Raw genomic sequence first — 19,119 nt, 5'->3', positions numbered from 1 at the left:
ATATAAATCATATCTTGAATAAAGCTGTTACACAAAATTATCTGTGCTGGTGACCCTGTATGATTGGTTCTCTAGGCAGGTGCTCTACAAACTAGAGCAAGGAGACCAAGTGAAATAACACACCTTAACAGCAACTCTCTTCCAAATAGTTTTCTTGCCTACAGTCAAAACACCTGGGTAGAAATGAAAGACAGACTACACTGAACAACTGTTTTATAAACCTTTATTGGAAAGGCTACAAACTTTATATTGCCACCGCATTTCTTATGTTTAAAGTGGTTGTGGGGAAGTAACCTTGGATACAAAACTATTATGCTGTTGAATCTTGCCCAGGCTTGTAAAATATTTTTTGTACAATGGAGGTAGAGTGGATAGGTCAATAATTTAAACCTCACAGGCCTTGATTAGTGTCAGCACACCTTTTTCATTCAGGTTTTCAGCTTCTAGCAGACCTAGAAATAAACTACAAATACTAGATTTAGGCTCAGGGATGGCATTTAATACATTAAAAATTTTTCGTTTTCAGTTTTCCCCATTTGTTCCTTTATAAATGTAAAATGTGCATCTTCCCTCAAATAAATGTGTTCTACAAATACCTACTGAGAGTGAAATGGTAAAAACCAGATGATGGAAAGAGAAACACAATATCCTTTTCATCAATTTTACCTGATTTTTCTCATTTTCTTTAGTTTGAAATATAAATAACTACAACAATGCATATTTCAGTTGCCTTCATTCTTAAATTCTGAATAAGCATCTTTTCTATAAAACATTAAAGAAAATCTAATAATCAATGGCTTCTCCAATTCCAAATATTCAACGTAATGGAGACAGAGCGTCTTCTACATTTAATGAAAACAGGATTTGAAGACGTTCTATGCAGACATGGTTTTACTATAGATTTGCTCTTACCTTATTTTTTTAAAGGGGTGGTGGTGGGGAGATACAGAAGTCAGGCTAGCCCATTGCTCAGGAGTTACAGCACTCAAGACACCCTGGCCTCTAGAGAGCATCACTGAAGCCACTGAAGACTGTCTCTACCAGCCTTTTGTCTACTAAGACTATAAGATGGGCACAGGCCTGAGATATAAGCTTCAGGCCAATGGGTTTTTATGGGCTGTTTAAGAACCAGTACTAAGGATACATTCTTTATGTTTTTCCCTTCTAAAAATGTGACACAAAAGAATAATTTACACCAACTGCTTTTTATTATCGAGTTTCAGAAACCTTTCACAAGATGGTAAAAAAAAGAAAAAAAAGAAAAAAAAAAGAAACAAAAAAAAAACCCAAAAACAAAAAAACTTTACAACCACAGCTAATGTAATTTTTTCCATTGTTCCCAGTCAGCTCCAAACCCATTGTGTGCAAAGCCCATTTTTTTCCATGCATCTAAATGATAGATACAGGCTATGAAATTCTTTATTCTATTTGTAGCAGCTTATGCAAGTGCAGCCAAACACAAAGCTTCAGGACAAATTATACAAACTTTACAATGTGGGATTTAAATTTAAAATATGAAACATAAAAATCTACACAAAACTGATAAAAATCAAGCACAGATACCAGGATTGAAACTTATAATATCCACATGTGAAAGGGAGTCTTGTTTCCTTTCAAGTGCTTTATTCTGCTATGGAACAGTCGAAATGAAGATGTAAAGCTTTGTGGTTAGTTTAAATTATACACTCTGTAGATACTATACCAATTTTAAAAGTTATACATAGACCAACAGATGTCCCTCAGTTCATCTGGATTGATAAGACACTCCAGCTGGATTGCTGAGAACAAATCAGGCAAATGTGGAAAGAAAATCCACCTGTGCAATTTGTTTGCAGAGTTTACTGATGGGCACACTGCACTCCAGGTCCATGATGGCTGCTGCTTTCTTCATCAGAGCTATCATTATAGGCTTCACGCCTCTGACCACCTCCTGAGCCTCGAGTGCTATCAAATTCCTGAAGCTCTACCTCCTCTGTTTCTCCAATTATGTTAGGAACTTCCGGTCTAGATGGCAGAAGATCTTCTAGTTCCTTTATTAAAACAAACAAAAACCAGGTTGGTTTTAACAGTTTCATCAACTTTCCTTTTGATATATATAATCCAGAGTCGTTTCTTTAAGTGTTAAAAAAGGGGCTGGGCGTGGTGGTTCATGCTTATAATCTCACCCAGCACTTTGGGAGGCTGAGGCAGGCGGATGAGGAGGTCAGGAGATTGAGACCAGCCTGGACAACATGGTGAAACCTCGTCTCTACTAAAAATACAAAAAATTAGCCGGGCATGGTGGTGGGTACCTGTAATCCCAGCTAGTTGGAAGGCTGAGGCAGGAGAATTGCTTGAACCTAGGAGGTGGAGGTTGCAGTAAGCTGAGACTGTGACACTGCACTCCAGCCTGAATGACAGAGCAAAACTCCATCTCAAAAAAAAAAAGTTAAAAAAAGGAATGTGGACTGGACTTTGAACTCTAAGTAAGAGATCACAAACTCATCACTCACAGGCCAAATCTAGACATCTTTTGTGCAACCTATTGCTTTAAGAACAAAAAAAAAGGTCATAGCTGCCAATACTTTAACATTAGAAAACTTTTACAGGAGATACGCCTTCCTGCATCCAGCATGGACACCAGCTGATGAGAAGGGGGTAGTGGTCCCGCCCTCCGCAAGTGAGGAATCTGCTCTCTTCAGGGAGTGCTAGTCCTCACCACCACCCACACCGGATCTACTTTACTTCTCTACAATTCCCTGCTTGGCCCCATCAACATTTACACCAGCAATACTCTATTTCCTAACAACTAGGAAAGCCTACCAATCACACAAATATACTTTAAAATTGAATGTTAACATGACTATTAAGAAACTTGAAGTCAGCTGGGCACGGCAGCTCACAACTGCCATCCTAGAATTTCGGGAGGCAGGAGGATTGCTTGAGACCAGTCTGGACTCATAGCAAGACTCCACCTCTATGAAAAGTTTTGAAAAGCATTAGCAGGGTATGGTGGAGCACACCTGTAGTGAGCCATGATCATGCCACTGCACGCTAGCCTGGGCAACAGAGCGAGACTCTCTTAAAAAGAAAACTTGGCTGGGTGCAGTGGCTCATGCCTGTAATCCCAACACTTTGGGAGGCCGAGGCACGTGGATTACGAGTTCAGGAGATCGAGACCATCCTAGCTAACATGGTGAATCCCGTCCCTACTAAAAATACAAAAACAAAATTAGCAGGGCGTGGTGGTGGGTGCCTGTAGTCCCGGCTACTTGGGAGGCTGAGGCAGGAGAATGGCATGAACCCAGGAGGCGGAGCTTGCAGTGAGCTGAGATCTGAGATCGCGCCACTGCACTCCAGCCTGGACGATAGAGAAAGACTCCGTCTCCAAAAAAAAAAAAAAAACAGAAAAAGAAAAAGAAAAAGCCGGGCGCGGTGGCTCAAGCTTGTAATCCCAGCACTTTGGGAGGCCAAGACAGGCGGATCACGAGGTCAGGAGATCGAGACCATCCTGGCTAAACCGGTGAAACCCCGTCTCTACTAAAAAATACAAAAAAAAAAAAAACTAGCCGGGCGAGGTGGCGGGCGCCTGTAGTCCCAGCTCCTTGGGAGGCTGAGGCAGGAGAATGGCGTAAACCCGGGAGGCTGAGCTTGCAGTGAGCTGAGATCCAGCCACTGCACTCCAGCCTGGGTGACAGAGTGAGACTCCATCTCAAAAAAAAAAAAAAAAAGAAAAAGAAAAAGAAAAAGAAACTTACCAGGCATTGTGGCTCACGCCTGTAATCCCAGCTACTTGGTTGGCTAAGGCATGAGAATCACCTGAACCTGGGAGGCGGAGGGTACAGTCAGCTGAGACTGCACCACTGCACTCCAGCTGGGGTGACACAGTGAGACTGTGTTTCCAAAAAAATTTTTTTTAATTAGCCAGGCGTGGCATCACACACCTGTAGTCCCAGCTCCTCGGGGGGCTGAGGTGAGAGGATCGCTTAAGCCCAAGAGGTCAAGGCTGCAGTGAGCCACGATCACACTACGGCACCCCAGCCTGGGCGACAGAGACCCTGTCTAAAAAACCAAAATCCAAATCCCAAACCTGGAAGTCAACTGTTGTTTAATTTAAAGAACACTTACGGAAAGCTTGTCTGGGTTGATCCAGTTGTTTTCAGGAAACTGCACATCAAACTTTATGTAAAGATCACCTTTTTCAAAGGGATTACGATACTGCGGCATCCCTTCACCTCGAACTACACGAACACATCCTATTAAGAGGAATGATTCATAATTTTACCCAAAAGAGGTGTTCATTTGTTTTTAGAGTTATGCAGTATAAAAAAATTACAAATTGTAAGAATACCTGAAAACCAGAATCAGACAAAATCAAGATTTACCTGGTTCAATTACTTTGCCAGGGGGGTATTTCACCACAATCTGACGTCCATCAAGGTGCTTAAACGTGAACTGAAATCCACATAGAGCTTCAACAAGTCCTATTTTATATGTCATGTGCAAATCATTCCCATCTCTCTGAAATACCTATAAATAAAGCACGAAAGAAATACATTTGCTTAAAAATTATGGAGCTACACCCTGCGGCACTATGTTCGTTGACTTAAATTCCAAACCTTATTTCTACCACTCACTTCCATGAGGAAGGTTTACTGGAACTGGTAAACAATGGCATATATAAGAGCAACAGAACTGAGGCCCCCAAAACAGGGCCAGGTGTATTCTGCAATTATGGCCCACTTTCAGATTCTGCCTCTGGTGAAAAAGGTATAGAAAGCCCAGAGGGCTTCTACAGAACAAGCTCATCCTGGAGTGCTCCCCAGACATGATCATAACAGGGAAGGGGGGGAGGGTCCAAGGTCAACATAAAAAAACCTCAACCAGTAACACCCAGCCAGCAAAGTCAAGTGGCTCAATTCTATGCTTCACACACGTACCAACAAGTTTCATATCTCACTAAAATGTAAAACTGGTTCATTCAATATTACACTATAAGCCTATGGACTAGGTAATGCAAAAGGTATTGAGAATAAGCACAAAGAATGTTTCTGGGCCTTCAATGTGTAGGAAAAATATATCCAATTTCACATGCCCAATCTGCAATTTTTGCTTAGATTTTACAATGGTCACTCTTCTTGTAAAGAACAATCCTGGCTGGTTCACTTATAGAAAATCTGGTAGACAGATTCTTTTCCTATGTTACTCTCCTAAATTTACCCATTAAACAAAGTTAAACCATTACCTTAACCAATGATTCTCTAAGTGTGGTTCTGGACAAGTAGCTTCAGGAAACTTGTTAGGAACACATATTCTTGGGCCCCACTTCCATTCCTGCCAGAAACAAGGCAGGCAGGACCCAGTATCTGTAGTCCTAACAAGCCCTCCAGGCATTCTTGCGTGTGCTAGTTTGAGATCCAAAAAGGTGTATTATCTATGCACATTTATTCAAGTGTTTCTCACAACGGGACCAACAGTTTCTTTAATACAGGATTTTTCAACGCATTAAAAATGCTAAGTACGCCAGGCGCAGTGGCTCATGCCTGTAATCCCAGCACTCTGGGAGGCCAAGGCAGGCGGATCACAAGGTCAGGAGTTCAAGACCAGCCTGGCCAATATGGTGAAACCCCATCTCTACTAAAAACACAAAAATTAGCCAGGCGTGGTGGTGGGCGCCTGCAGTCCCAGCTACCTAGGAGGCTGCGGCAGGAAAATCACTTGAACCTGGGAGGCGGAGACTACAATGAACCAAGATCGCGTCACTGCACTCCAGCCTGGGCGACAGAGCGAGACTCCATCTCAATTAAAAAAAAAAATTTTAAAAACCTAAATATAGGATCAGAGCTTTGGGAGGCCAGTTCAAAACAGCAACATAGGGAGACAAAAAATTAAAACATAAAATAGGCTAGTTGAGGCAGGATGATCCCTTGAGCCCAGGAGTTGGAGCCTGCGGTAGTAGTCCCTCCTCAATGATCCAGCCACTGCACTCCAGCCTGGATGACAGAAGGACATCCTGTCTCTTAAAAATAATAATAATAAATTTAAAATAAAATGCTAAGTATACTGTAAAATGCGAGTGTTCTAAGAACCATCTTACCAAATATCCTTTGTTAAAGTCATATTATTTTAGGACGGAAGCAGTAGCTCATGCCTATAATCCCAGCACTTTGGGAGGCTGAGGCAGGTGGATCACCTGAGGTCCTGGTCAACAAGGTGAAATTCTGTCTCTACTAAAAATATAAAAACTAGCCGGGTGTGGTGGTACAGGCCTGTAGTCCCAGCTACTTGGGAGGCTGAGGCAGGAGAATTGCTAGAACCTGGGAGGTGGAGGTTGCAGTGAACAGAGATTGCGCCACTGCACTCCAGCCTGGGTGATAGAGTGAGACTCCGTCTCAAAAAAAATAAAATAAAAATAAAAAGGAGGGGCAGGGCATGGTGGCTCACACCTATAATCCCAGCACTTTGGGAGGCTGAGGTGGGCAGATCACTTGAGGTCAGGAGTTTGAGACCAGCCTGACCAATATAGTGAAACCCTGTCTCTACTAAAAATACAATTGCGCCACTGCACTCCAATCTGGAGGACAGGGCGAGACTTTGTCTCTTTAAAAAAAAAAAAAAAAAAAAAAAAAAGAAAGAGATATGTATCATGTTCTTGTACAGGAGAGTTCAACTGAAAGTGATTTCAAAAAAAAATGATTATCAGGATGGTTGTTGCAGTGGAGGGGGAGAAGCTAAACTGGATGCTAAAAGTTTAAACAGAATAAACAAGCAAGAATGCCGGAGAGTTTCTGAAAAACAAAATTAATGAGGAGGGACTACCAAAGCACTAGACCAGAAAACACTTAAAAGTCATAATTTCTGAATAACAAAAGCACAGGTTATAGAGGCGTGACTAACATCATCAGGTTCTGTAGATTGATGCTGTATAACTGCATTATGGTAACCAGACCACCGAGACACACAAACGGGCACACTGACAAGTGACATGGCAAGATGATGACTATAGATGATACAGCACTCCCAAGAAGGAACTAGACAAACTTCCATTCTAACCTTTACCACCTTCTATTTTCTACCTTAGACAACCAGTTACATCTGCCTTCTGTTGAAAATTCCATGCCAATTCCACTGCTGCCAACAACTTTCAGAGATGACTTACTTCCCAACACCTCCCCACAGGCCCTAAGAAAGAAGCTTATTCATAATCTCATTTGACTCTTTAATATCCGAAAAGTCCAGGGAAGCCAAAGCTAGTAAATGGGGCCCAGACCTTAAGCCCTTTGCCTCGAAATCCAATGATCTACTTTTAAAAAACCCAATTTATTATGCAGCAACATTAAAAACTAAACTTAGGAATAAAAAAAGGTTTTACCATCAGTTTGACATGCCTCAAACCAAAAAAATCATCTTTCTTCTGCAAATAAGCATTCCTTCTTCACTTCCTCACTACCGTGCTGCTGCACCTGCCAGACATCATTTGACAATGAACCCCAAACTACTCCAAGGATTCTATCAATGAAAATGCCTAGGCATTGTCTGTACCATTTTACAACACAGTCTAACCTACATCCAAGCAGAATTCCCAATTATTTAGCTGTCTTGCTAGCTTTCTCCCTCATATTCCTGGTATGGTGCTGTGCACAGCAGCAAGACTGAATGAACAAGGAAGTAGCTAAAATGTTAACAAATGGCAAATCTTGTAAATATTTCATCCTATAAGACCCAAAGGCAGAATTCTAAAAACTACTCTTATTTTTTGACAACCTAGGAGACATTTGCTATTTGCAGGGTTGGCAATTTCCACAAAAAGCCAAAATACATAATTTGTAGCTTTGCTGAGTCATGAAAGCTGACTAGCACGCCCTGATTGTCCAGGAGATCAAGTCTGACCTTGTGAGGGATTACAACCAAATTCCTAAAACCTGGATCTCAATATGGCTTTGTTGTTCTCTATTGGATTCTTAAAGTGATTTTTAACATTTACTCTATTTGAAGAAATGACCACCACAGAAGGACGATCTCCTTCTTTATTAAATATATAACCTTTAAATTACAAACAGATAATCCGCTTGCCTACCTTTTTAGAATTAAAAAGAATAACCTTTCACTGAACATAACACAAATTTACCATTTCTCTGTGTTGACTGGACTTATGCACAGGAGAAAATTTTACGGCAAACTAAAAAGGTAGTTAACCTGTGATGTAATGACTTTCAGAGGAAAGCATGAGTAAATGAGATCAAGTACAAAGCTAGAGTCCTACCAAGTGCTTCTAACATTCAAGAATTTAGGTGATTACTGGAGGGGTTTTTCATGAATAGCTCCAGATATATTCTTTATAAGTAAGGTCTACAGTATATAATATGGACATTAAAAATATACAAGTGCAATGCTAAAATCAAAATAACATACACTAGGCTGGGCATGGTGGCTCATACCTGTAATCCCAGCACTTTGGGAAGTCGAGACAGGAGGACTGCTTGAGCTCAGGAGTTCAAGACCAGCCTGGGCAATATGGCAAGACCCTGTCTCTACTAAAAATACAAAAACAAAACAAAACAAAAAAAAACAAACCCAAAAAAACAGATGGGCATGATGGTGCGTCAGTTGTCCCAGCTACTTGGGAGGCTGAGATAGGAGGATTGCTTGGGCCCAGGGGCAAAGGTTGCCGTGATCCCAGATCACGCCACTGTACTCCAGCTTCGGCAACAGAGCAAGACCATCTCAAAAACAAAAAACCCCCAAAACATACACTAGTGACCACATTCTTCAGAAACTTCTAAAAAAAATGTTTTGTTTTGTTTTGTTTTTTTTAAATCCTAGAACTCTTTCAAGGATAGCTCACTTGGCTACCCAATAAGTAAAAACCAAATCAACAGAGCAGCAGAGTTTCACAGTGAAAAGACAGGCTGCCTTAGACCAACTGGTCCAACGCCCAGTGCCCTTATTTTCATAAACAAAGAAACTGAGACAGTAAGACTACCTACGGTTAAAGTGCTAGTCAACGACCAAGCTAGAGGAGAATCGCTTGAACTTGGGAGGCGGAAGTTGCAGTGAGCCAAAACTGCGCCACTGCACTCCAGCCTGGGTGCAGTCAAAAAAACTCCGTCAAAAAAAAAAAGACCAACGCTGGGTGCAGTGGCTCCCGCTGTTAATCCCAGCACTTTCGGAGGCTGAGGCAGGCGCACCACCTGAGGTCGGGAGCTCAAGACCAGCCTGACCAACATGGAGAAAGCCCGTCTCTACTAAAAATAAAAATTAGCCAGGAGTGGTAGTGCGCGCCTGCATTCCCAGCTACTCAGGAGCCTGAGGCAGGAGAATCGCTTGAACCCGGGAGGCAGAGGTTGCAGTGAGCCGAGATCACGCCACTGCACTCCAGCCTGGGCAACAACAGTGAAACTCCATCTCGGGCGGGGGGGAAAAAAAAACCAAGCCAGGACTAAAACTGACTCTTATAGTGCTTCTAACGGCACCTGCCTTGTTAGTCTTTCTTACACAAGCCTGTCTTTAGGAATTTGCCATGATTCCCTTAACTTCTCCAGTGTGCAGTGTTGCTCCAGGGACTCCAAACAGATCTAACCTATTTCTCACAAACAAGAAGTACTTCTGAATAAAACAAAACACAAAAAACTAAAAAAAAGGAAAATCACCTCATGTTCTTTCTCCTGTAGCAAAAGAACAATGTCTCCAGGTTCCACTCCTGGGGCCTGGTCTGCTTCCCCAGTGAATGTAATTCTCTGTCCATGTTTCATGCCTTTGTCTACGTGGACTTCAAGAATCTTCACTTCTTTAATCACCTTCTTCCCTTCACATTTTTTACAGCGGTCTTTTTCATTAATTACCTCTCCTGGAAAAAGAAGTCATTGAAACTTTCAGCAAGAGTACTATACTGTACTCTTTAATACTCTTATCCTTTAAATATACTTTCTGAATTTCTTTTAATAGCTACCTAAATTTTTATTCAAAGCAGCATTCTGAGGCCAAGCATAGTGGCTCAAGCCTGCAATCCCAATATTTTGCGAGGTCAGGGTGGTAGGATCACTTGAGCTCAGGATCTGAGACCAGCCTAGCAATACAGTGAGACCTTGCCTCTACTACAAATAAAAAAAGTTAGCCGGCATGGTAGTGCACACCTGTAATCCTGGCTACTCGGGAGGCTGAGGAGGGAGGACTGCTGGAGGTCGAGGCTGCAGTGAGTTATACTCATGCCACTGCACCCCAGTTTGGGTAACAGTGTGAGGCCATGTCTCAAAACAAAACAAAAAAAAGCATTATTCTGAATAACAAAAACTTACATCTTACTACTGCAGATTGCCTGAAGGACTCAGCTTCCCACTATTTCAGAATGTAATGTATCCATACCATGTTTAGGGCAACACGGTTTTTCTCTTCTATATATTCTTCTGAAATATTTAATTATGGTATAAAAAAGCAAAACTGTGATTATACATAGTATAGTGTGAAAAAATTGCGTCACTTTCTAATGGTGAATTACTGGCACATTTGGAGGCTTAGAAAGATGTGTATAACTGATTATTTAGGGGCTGTTTCTGTAACAGTACTTTTGCAAAGTATGTTCTGCGAAACACCAGTTCTTCAAAATGGTAATGGTGGCGGGGCATGGTGGCTCACACCTGTAATCCCAGCCCTTTGGGAGGCCAAGGTAGGAGGATCACCTCAGGTCAGGAGTTTGAGACCAGCCTGGCCAACATGGCAAAACCCCGTCTCCACTGAAAATACAAAAATCAGCCGGGTGTCATGGCGGGCGCCTGTAATCCCAGCTACTCAGGAGGCTGAGGCAGCAGAATCACTTGAGCCAGGAGGCAGAGGTTGCGGTGAGCTGAGATCGCGCAACTGCACTCTAGCCTAGGCAACAGAGCAAGACTCTGTCTCACATTAAAAAAAAAAAAAAAGAAAAAAAAAAAAGGTAATGGTACATGAGAAAAGATTTCAGTTAACTTTGGTTTCTTGATAGTGGGAGTTAGCAATTTTAATAAAATAAAAGGAGGCCAAGAGTGGTGGCTAACACCTGTAATCCCAGCCCTTTGGGAGGCTGGGGCAGGAGGATTGCTTGAACCCAGGAGTCCGAGACCAGCCTGGGCAACATGGCAAAACCCAGTCTCTACAAGAAATACAAAAATTAGCTGGGCGTGGTGGCAAGCACCTGTGGTCTCAGCTAATTGTGGGGTGAGGGGCTGAGGTGGGAGGATTGCTTGAGCGTGGGTGGTGGAAGCTGCAGTGAGCCGAGAATGCGCCACAGCACTCCAGCAACACCGTATCTCCAAAAATAATAATAATTTTAAAAAATAAAGTAAAATGCCAAGATTATCCAGGAAGCAAACATCATATGTAGCTTCTCATAATTATCTCATCACTTCCAATAGCAATGTGGAAAAGGATGCTCTTGAACTATACTGTCTAATGTGGTAGCCACTATCTACCTGTAGCTACTTAAGTTTATGTTTAAATTAATTCAAATTTAAAATCGTTCCCCAGTCACACTAGCCACATGTGAAGTATGCAGTAGTCACAGGTGATTAATGGCTACTGTACTGAACACTGCAGATACAGAACATTTCCATCACCACAGAAAAAAATTCTACTGGATAGCACTGCTCTAGAATGGCAGGGGTGGGAGGAGCTACTTGTTTTTATAATTAAAATTTTAATCAGAACACAGCCATACCCATTTGTCTGTGGCTACAAAAGCACTAAAAGTCAGAGGTGAGTAGTTGTGACAAAAACTATTTGGCCCACAAAGACTAAATTATTTACTTCTGTGAGGACAGTTTCAATATCAAAATCAATTCTTTAAAGCTAACTAAAGGTTACAGTAAAATCTTCTACTTATCAGAGTAACTAAACAATTACTTGTTTAGTTATTTATTATTTATTTGTCCCTTTGTAGTTTAAAAGGTTCTATTTGAGAAAGGAGATAGTCCTCCCATGGTGGTCATTTCTACAGAGACAGTATATAAAAGGTTATATTTGATAAAGAAGGAAATAGCAAAGGAACAAATAATCACCTTGCCCCTCTTTTCAGAATTAAGGAGTCACCTTTCACTAACACAATACAAATCTACTGTTTCTCTACGTTCACTGGGCTTAGGCATAATGGAGTAATTACTTTTACGCTTTTATTTTTTGCAACAGGGTCTTGTTCTGTCGCCCTGGCTGGAGTGCACTGATATGATCATGGCTCACTGCTCCCTTGAACTCCTGGGCTCAAGCAATCCTCCCGCCTCAGCCTCCCAGGCAGCTGGGACCACAGACATGCCCTGAGCCCCTGATTACGTATTTTTCTACACTTTTTTTCCTATAGTAATGAGGTCTCCCTATGTTGCCCAAGCTGGCCTCGAACTCCTGGGCTCAAGCAATCCACCTCTGTCTCCCAAAGTGCTGGAATTATGGGAATAAGCTAATGCATCCGGCCTCCTTTTTCTTTAATAAGATGTAAACAAATACCCTTTGAAATAAAAAATTGTAAACCTCTCCAATATCTGCATTCTCAATCCATTTCAACATAAAAGCAGAGAAGTACTGGCACACATACCTTCTCCATTACAATCAGAGCATACAGACTGCATCTGTTGTACCATTCCTGGAGCCAGCTGTCTGATCATGATGCGCACACCCCGACCTCGACAAGCACTACACTTCTGGACAGCTCCAGACTTTCCGCCTTGGCTAAAGCAAACACAAGTTATGCATTAGGTTTTTGTCCACAGACCACTCCAATAAGCTATGACACACAGAAATTGTACTTTTACCTTAACTTCAACCCCAATAACTTGTATTTAAACACAATAACTTGTGTTTAAATTGACTTTCAGAAGTATCAGAAAACGTTCTGCTAAGATTTATTTATTTATTGATTGAGATGGAGTCTCACTCTGTCACCCAGGCTGGAGCGCAGTGGCGCAATCTTGAGTCACTGCAACCTCCACCTCCCGGGTTCAAGTGATTCTTCTGCCTTAGGTGATTCACCCACCTCGGCCTCCCAAAGTGCTGGGATTACAGGTGTGAGCCACTGCACCCGGCCGTAAGTTTTAACTCATAACAATTTTTACCTGGTACAGACAATCAGTGTGACACTTAAAGAACAGACAAAATGTACCCAATAAACCAGAGGACACACTTACCCACTGCATGCACTACAGAGTACATTCTTGCTAAGTTGGAGTTTGGTTGTCTTGCCATTATACAGATCTTCTAATGATACTCTGGAAAGAAAATAATCAGCTTCAATCAAATTTTGCCACATTTGCTCAAATACAAGATATAAATAACAGCTGATACAGCAAATTCATTATCAACTTTTAAAACAGAATTCAAAAACACCTCATAATCTCACATTAAATCATTCAACTGAGGTTTATTTTATGGCTGAAATTAACAGAAATATTTTATGACTACAGACAGTATATATGCGATACTCAAAGTCAGAGCCCATAGCATCAGGTCAACAATTTGCTGTGGTGGAATTTCTGATAAAGCTGATGACTTCACAAACTCAAACATCACAACCTTCTGTTCTGAGGCATAAGCCCTCCACCCAACTCCTAAGAAAAACACTTCAGAAGAGGTACGATTATTATTCCCATTTTATGTGATAAAACTGAGGGACAGAACAGTCAAGTAACTTGCCCAAGATCACATAGGTGTCTGGCTCCAGAGTCCCTGTTTGCTCCATGGACAATTTAGAAAGGCTACAAAGTTGTATTTCAGCTTAAGTGAGTCACTTAGATGGCATATGTCTTTTTTTTTTTTTTTGAGACTGAGTCTGGCTCTGTCGCCCAGGCTGGAGTGCAGTGGCCGGATCTCAGCTCACTGCAAGCTCCGCCTCCCGGGTTTACGCCATTCTCCTGCCTCAGCCTCCGGAGTAGCTGGGACCACAGGCGCCCGCCACCTCGCCCGGCTAGTTTTTTGTATTTTTTAGTAGAGACGGGGTTTCACTGTGTTAGCCAGGATAGTCTCGATCTCCTGACCTTGTGATCCGCCCGTCTCAGCCTCCCAAAGTGCTGGGATTACAGGCTTGAGCCACCGCGCCCGGCTGGCATATGTCTTAAAAAAATATATAAAAGTGGCCCTACCAATAGTATGACAGAAAGGAGGGAAAGAATCGTTTTTCATGCCAGGTGCAGTGGCTCATGCCTATAATCCCAGCACTTCGGGAGAATGTGGAAGGAGGATTGCTTGAGCCTAGCAGTTCAAGATCAGCCTGAGCAACTTAGAGAGACCTCATCTTTACCAAAAAATAAAAAATAATTAGCCAGGAATAGTGGCATGTCTGAAGTCCCAGCTACCCAGGAAGCTGAGGCAGGGAATTGCTTAAGCCCTGGAGATTGAGGCTGCAGTGAGCTGAGATCGCACCACTGCACTCCAGCCTGGGGGACAGAGTGAGACAAGTACTTATGTGTGGAGTTTTCTACTTGTGGCATCATGATGGTGCTCAAAAAGTTTCATATTTTGGAGCATTTCAGATTTCAGATTAGGAATGGTCATCCTGTAATGATTTGCTTTAAAATCCTGGGAGTTACAGGAACAAAAAAATAGTTAAAAGTATTTTACAAAGCACCTACACTATTTTGTGATATTCAAACTTTCTCAAAATTGTTATTCTCAGAAACTTAAAACTGTTGTAGACAGGATAAGAATACCACATGTAAGGACAAAACATTACCAACAACACTGTCAAATAATGACCTATCTACAGCTGAGTCTTAGACAAAAAAGCTGGTTGCATCTTCTATACTCTCTGTAACAAATCATTTTTAAAAAATCGGCTTTTTCCCCCTACATATTAAATTACAATTGATATGCACAACCAGTACCCTAAGCCAAAAAAAAAGACACATTTCAACAAAGAAGGCCAAGGAAAGAAAAATGAAGGTAATGGTTTGGCAGGGCTGGCACTCTCCACTAGTGGGGCCTAAATTGGCACAATCCCTCTGTGCAAGGCAATTTAGTTGTATTTATCAGCCTCAAAACACTCATGCCTGCCTGGGAATCTCTGCCAAGGAGAAACAAAGCTTTACATAAAGATACTCATAGCAGCACTATCTATTACAGAAAAAAAAACCTGGCAATACCCTATATAAAAGGTAAATGATTAAATCATGGAATGCAGTATTATAAACACAGTATTTGTAATAACAGGAAAATTTGAAATGTTAAAACAACAGAAAACTGTTTTACTATATAGCATAACATTTCTTTAAACATGAAGAACTATAAAGTACAGACAGCACTCTTTTGATCCTATTTTCTTTTTAGATCATTTCTATATTAAAGAAAAATATAAACGAATTAACCTGCACTGCACAAATATTACCATTGGAATGGTATTCAAATGTTAATTTCTGAGGGCAAATTCTTTTAAAAAACAAATTTAAGGATTCAATGAGACTCAAGTTAACAGATAACATGACTTCCTCTAATTTACTCAAGTGTATAAACTAGGATATTATGAAATATTTTAAGTACCTGAACTTCAGCCACTGACATTTGCTAATAAAATAATTTATCGAAAAAAAGAATGGGAAAAAAGACCTCCCAGATTTTGCAAAGTGAAATAGCTAATTTCATACTGGAGAGGGCTTGTGGATTCACAGTCTAAGATCAAGGTCAGGCACCATTCATGTGTTGGCAGGTTAATGTCAGGCTGGAAGCCAGCAAGCTCCATGGAAACCAACTTAGGAGAGTTCACACTGAGGATCAAGTAATGAGTGACTCTAACATGTACACAAAGTAGGCAGACAGTCACTCATTTTTAGTTTTTAAATAAAAGGTAACTTGGAAGATTCATATACTTCAAAGAAAATAGGCTGGGTGCAGTGGCTTATGCCTGTAATCCCTGATCACCTGAGCTCAGGAATTCAAGACCAGCCTGGCCAACATGGCAAAACCCTGTCTCTACTAAAAAAATACAAAAATTAGCCCCGCATGGTGGCAGGTGCCTATAATCCCAACTACTTGGGAGGCTGAGGCAGGAGAATTGCTTGAACTTGAAAGGCGGAGGTTGCAGTGAGCCTAGATGGTGCCACTGCACTCCAACCTGGGTGACAGAGTGAGACTCCATTTCAAAAAAAAAAAAAAAAAGATCAGGCATGGTGGCTCACGCCTCTAATCCCAGCACTTTGGGAGGCCGAGGCAGGCAGATTACCTGAGGTTGGGAGTTCGAGACCAGCATGACCAACACGGAGAAACCCCACCTCTACTAAAAATACAAAATTAGCTGGGCGTGGTGCCACATCTGTAATTCCAGCTACTCGGGAGGCTGAAGACAGGAGAATCGCTTGAACCCAGGAGGCGGAGGTTGCAGTGAGCTGAGATTGTGCCATTGCACTCCAGCATGGGCAACAAAAGCGAAACTCAGTCTCAAAACAAGAAAGAAAAGAAAAAAGAAAATGATCTTCACACTTGAAATTTTAAGTCCTATAATAACAAGCAGCCTCAGAACCATATAAAACCACCTTCCTCTCATTAAAAAATATCTACCATCCTTTTAAGAGCTACAGCAAAATAGAAACAGTCAGATAATCAAATTCTATTTAGTCACCAAAAGAAGACAAGGCACATGGAAGTTTTTCTAATGAAGGACAGAACATTCTATGAGTTTTTTTTCTTCTACTGAGTCAATATTCCACTTGACAAAAAGTACCTAATTTTTTAACACAACAAAACAAGATATTCACTTGAGTGGATGCATCATGTCCTCTCCTCTTCTTCTGCCATTTCGACTTCTACTCTGATTGCCCATGAAGCCGAACAATCCCCCACCAAAAATGTGAGAGAAAATATCATCCATGCCACCACCTCCGCCGCTGCCTTCCCGAAGACCTTGCTCTCCGTATCTGTCATATAACTCACGCTTCTCAGGATTTGATAGTACTTCATATGCAAAACTTATTTCTTTAAACTATAAAGAAAAGGTAAAAATAAAAATAATTGCATTTTCAAATAGAAGAGTGGGGAGAGGCTATAGGAATCCAGAATCCATTTAATTCTAATAAAAGGGACAAGTTACCTTTGACTTGATTCTGCTTCTATTTACCACCCACCACTCCTCAGAATGGTAGTACTCTTATTCTAAAACTAAAATACTCTTTGACATTATGGAAATGTGGCTGTGTGGGCATAGTTGGATTTTTTTCCTGCAACATTCCTTTTTTTCAAGGAGGGCAATTTAAGTTAAAACTAAAACCCCCGGAATAAAAAAATCGCAAATAACTTACTTTGTCTCCTGCATTTGGATTCTTATCAGGATGATATTCCTTGGCTAACTTTCTGTATGCCTTTGAAAATGGACAAAAACAAAGAAGGTTATAACTAAACACCAGTTTAAAGTTTTGTAATAACTTAACATCCACTTTTCTGAAAAGTAATGTTCTAGAGTTATAACCTTCCAAAAATATTTTCTATTCGTATTCTTTGGCACTTCCTCACGATACTGTTTACTAATGTAATATAACCAAGTAGACTGTAGCTATACTTGAAAATAATTACAGTGACGTGAAAACCAGATAAAACAATGAAGCAATACCATAGGGAAAAACAAAACGTTCAAACATTATCCATATTTTCCCTATCGTCAAGTGTCTGACGGCCAAGTAACCAGACCAAGACCACCCTAATAAATTCGAGATAAATGACTGTCAAGCTTTACGGACTGCAAAACATTACTATAAATTAAGCTAAAGTCACAATTCCTGCTCCCGATGGCTCATGCCTTCCTTCTAACTGTAACATCATGAAAAAGTCAAGGTGGTCCCAGGTAGTGTCTTCAGGTGTTTTATTTGCACGTGGTGGTTAACTGGGGTCGTGGTGGCAACTTCGGTGGTAGTGAAGTTGCACACTCTCAACGAGGTGTTTGGGTCATACAGCACTTAAATCTTCATTCACGGAGGCTCGTGAATTATATAATACAGACTAGCATTTCCGGTAAGGTAACAGGAAGTCCACTGCACTCTTCTCACTGCCTAAGGAGCATTCTCATTTTTCTCGGCTTACAAATCCGGATGCTCTTAGCCCGGTGAGGATGCTGTGGGGCTTAAACGCCTCGTGTGCTTTGAAATCCTGAGATGAAAGATATCGCAGCATTGCAAACAGCGATAATAAGGCCTTCTATTCATGTTTATTGAACACTCAGGCGTTTGGCTGGGACCACGGCTTATTCCTAAGCAGGTACAGGACATTAGCATTACCTGACCACAGAACAATGCATCCAAACACAGACCCACGCTACCTCCGGGTCAATGGGCGAGGGAGGAAGAGAGGGAGGAGCTCCCGCAGCCCGCAGCCGGGGATCCCAGGAAACAATCCCATCTGCCCGAGGCGCTCTGTGGGGGCGGCCTCGACCTCCCCGCCGGACCTCCCCGCCGTTTTTCCCCGCGGAGCACCAGACCCGGGGCCGACGGCCGCGGGGTGGACAGCTTCTCTCCCGGGGCCGGGATGCGCTAAGCACCTCGGTCCAACCTGTTTTTCCGGGGTGGTGACCTCGACGCGGAGAGCCGGGCGAGCTGCTGCCTCCTGGGGGAGACCGGCCACCGGCGCTCGCCCGAGGAGGGAGGAAGGGCTACCGTCGTGTTTGCGCAGGAGTGAGTTTTATTTGCTGCATCTGCGGGCGGGCGGGGCCGGCGGCCCAAGGTCAGCCGAGGCCGGAGTGCGCGGCTCGCCGCGAGGCCGGTCCCGCCGCTGCCGCCGCCGATCCCCAGCCCGGGCCCGTCACGGCCGGCGCCGGCTCGCGGGCCGCCCAGTAGCGCGGCCTGGCTGAAGAAGACATCCCCGGCCGCGCAGGCCCCGCGCCCCTCACACCCGCCCGCCCGGCCCGCTCCCGGATACCTTCTTCAGCTCGTTCTCGCTGGCGCCGGGCGGGACGCCCAGGATGTCGTACAGCTTCGTGTCAGCCACGTTAGCCATGGCGGCCGGCCGGGCAGTGCTCAAGAAGAAGGTGGCGGAGCAGACAGAGAGGAGCCGGGCCCACAAGCAGCGTCGGCAGCGGCACAGGCCGAGGGAGACAGCGAGGGGGAAGCGGGGGCGGGGCTGAACTTTGACCGGGCGCACGGTGCGCCGTGACGTCGCAGTGCGGAGCCCGCCCCCGAGCGCCCGAGGCGCGGCCACTGGGTCGGGGTAGTGAAG

At 42.8% G+C, this 19,119-nt stretch overlaps 1 protein-coding gene across 1 annotated transcript; it reads right to left on the bottom strand.

Annotated features, from left to right (window-relative positions):
- Positions 1-209: 209 nt before the first annotated feature.
- On the bottom strand, positions 210-19,108 carry DNAJA2 (DnaJ heat shock protein family (Hsp40) member A2). The gene is made up of 9 exons (XM_003916837.3): positions 18,823-19,108; positions 17,217-17,276; positions 16,677-16,900; positions 13,122-13,202; positions 12,533-12,666; positions 9,630-9,826; positions 4,365-4,509; positions 4,108-4,235; positions 210-2,030 (listed from the first exon to the last, which is right to left on the bottom strand). The coding sequence occupies exons 1-9, from the start codon at positions 18,898-18,900 to the stop codon at positions 1,839-1,841; spliced, it is 1,239 nt and encodes a 412-aa protein (XP_003916886.1). The 5' UTR covers positions 18,901-19,108; the 3' UTR covers positions 210-1,838.
- Positions 19,109-19,119: the final 11 nt, after the last annotated feature.

The sequence above is a fragment of the Papio anubis genome, chromosome 18 (assembly GCF_008728515.1).
Source record: "Papio anubis isolate 15944 chromosome 18, Panubis1.0, whole genome shotgun sequence".
NCBI lineage: Eukaryota > Metazoa > Chordata > Mammalia > Primates > Cercopithecidae > Papio > Papio anubis.
Note: the sequence above shows the minus strand (reverse complement) of the source record. Positions and strands in the feature narration are given on the sequence as shown.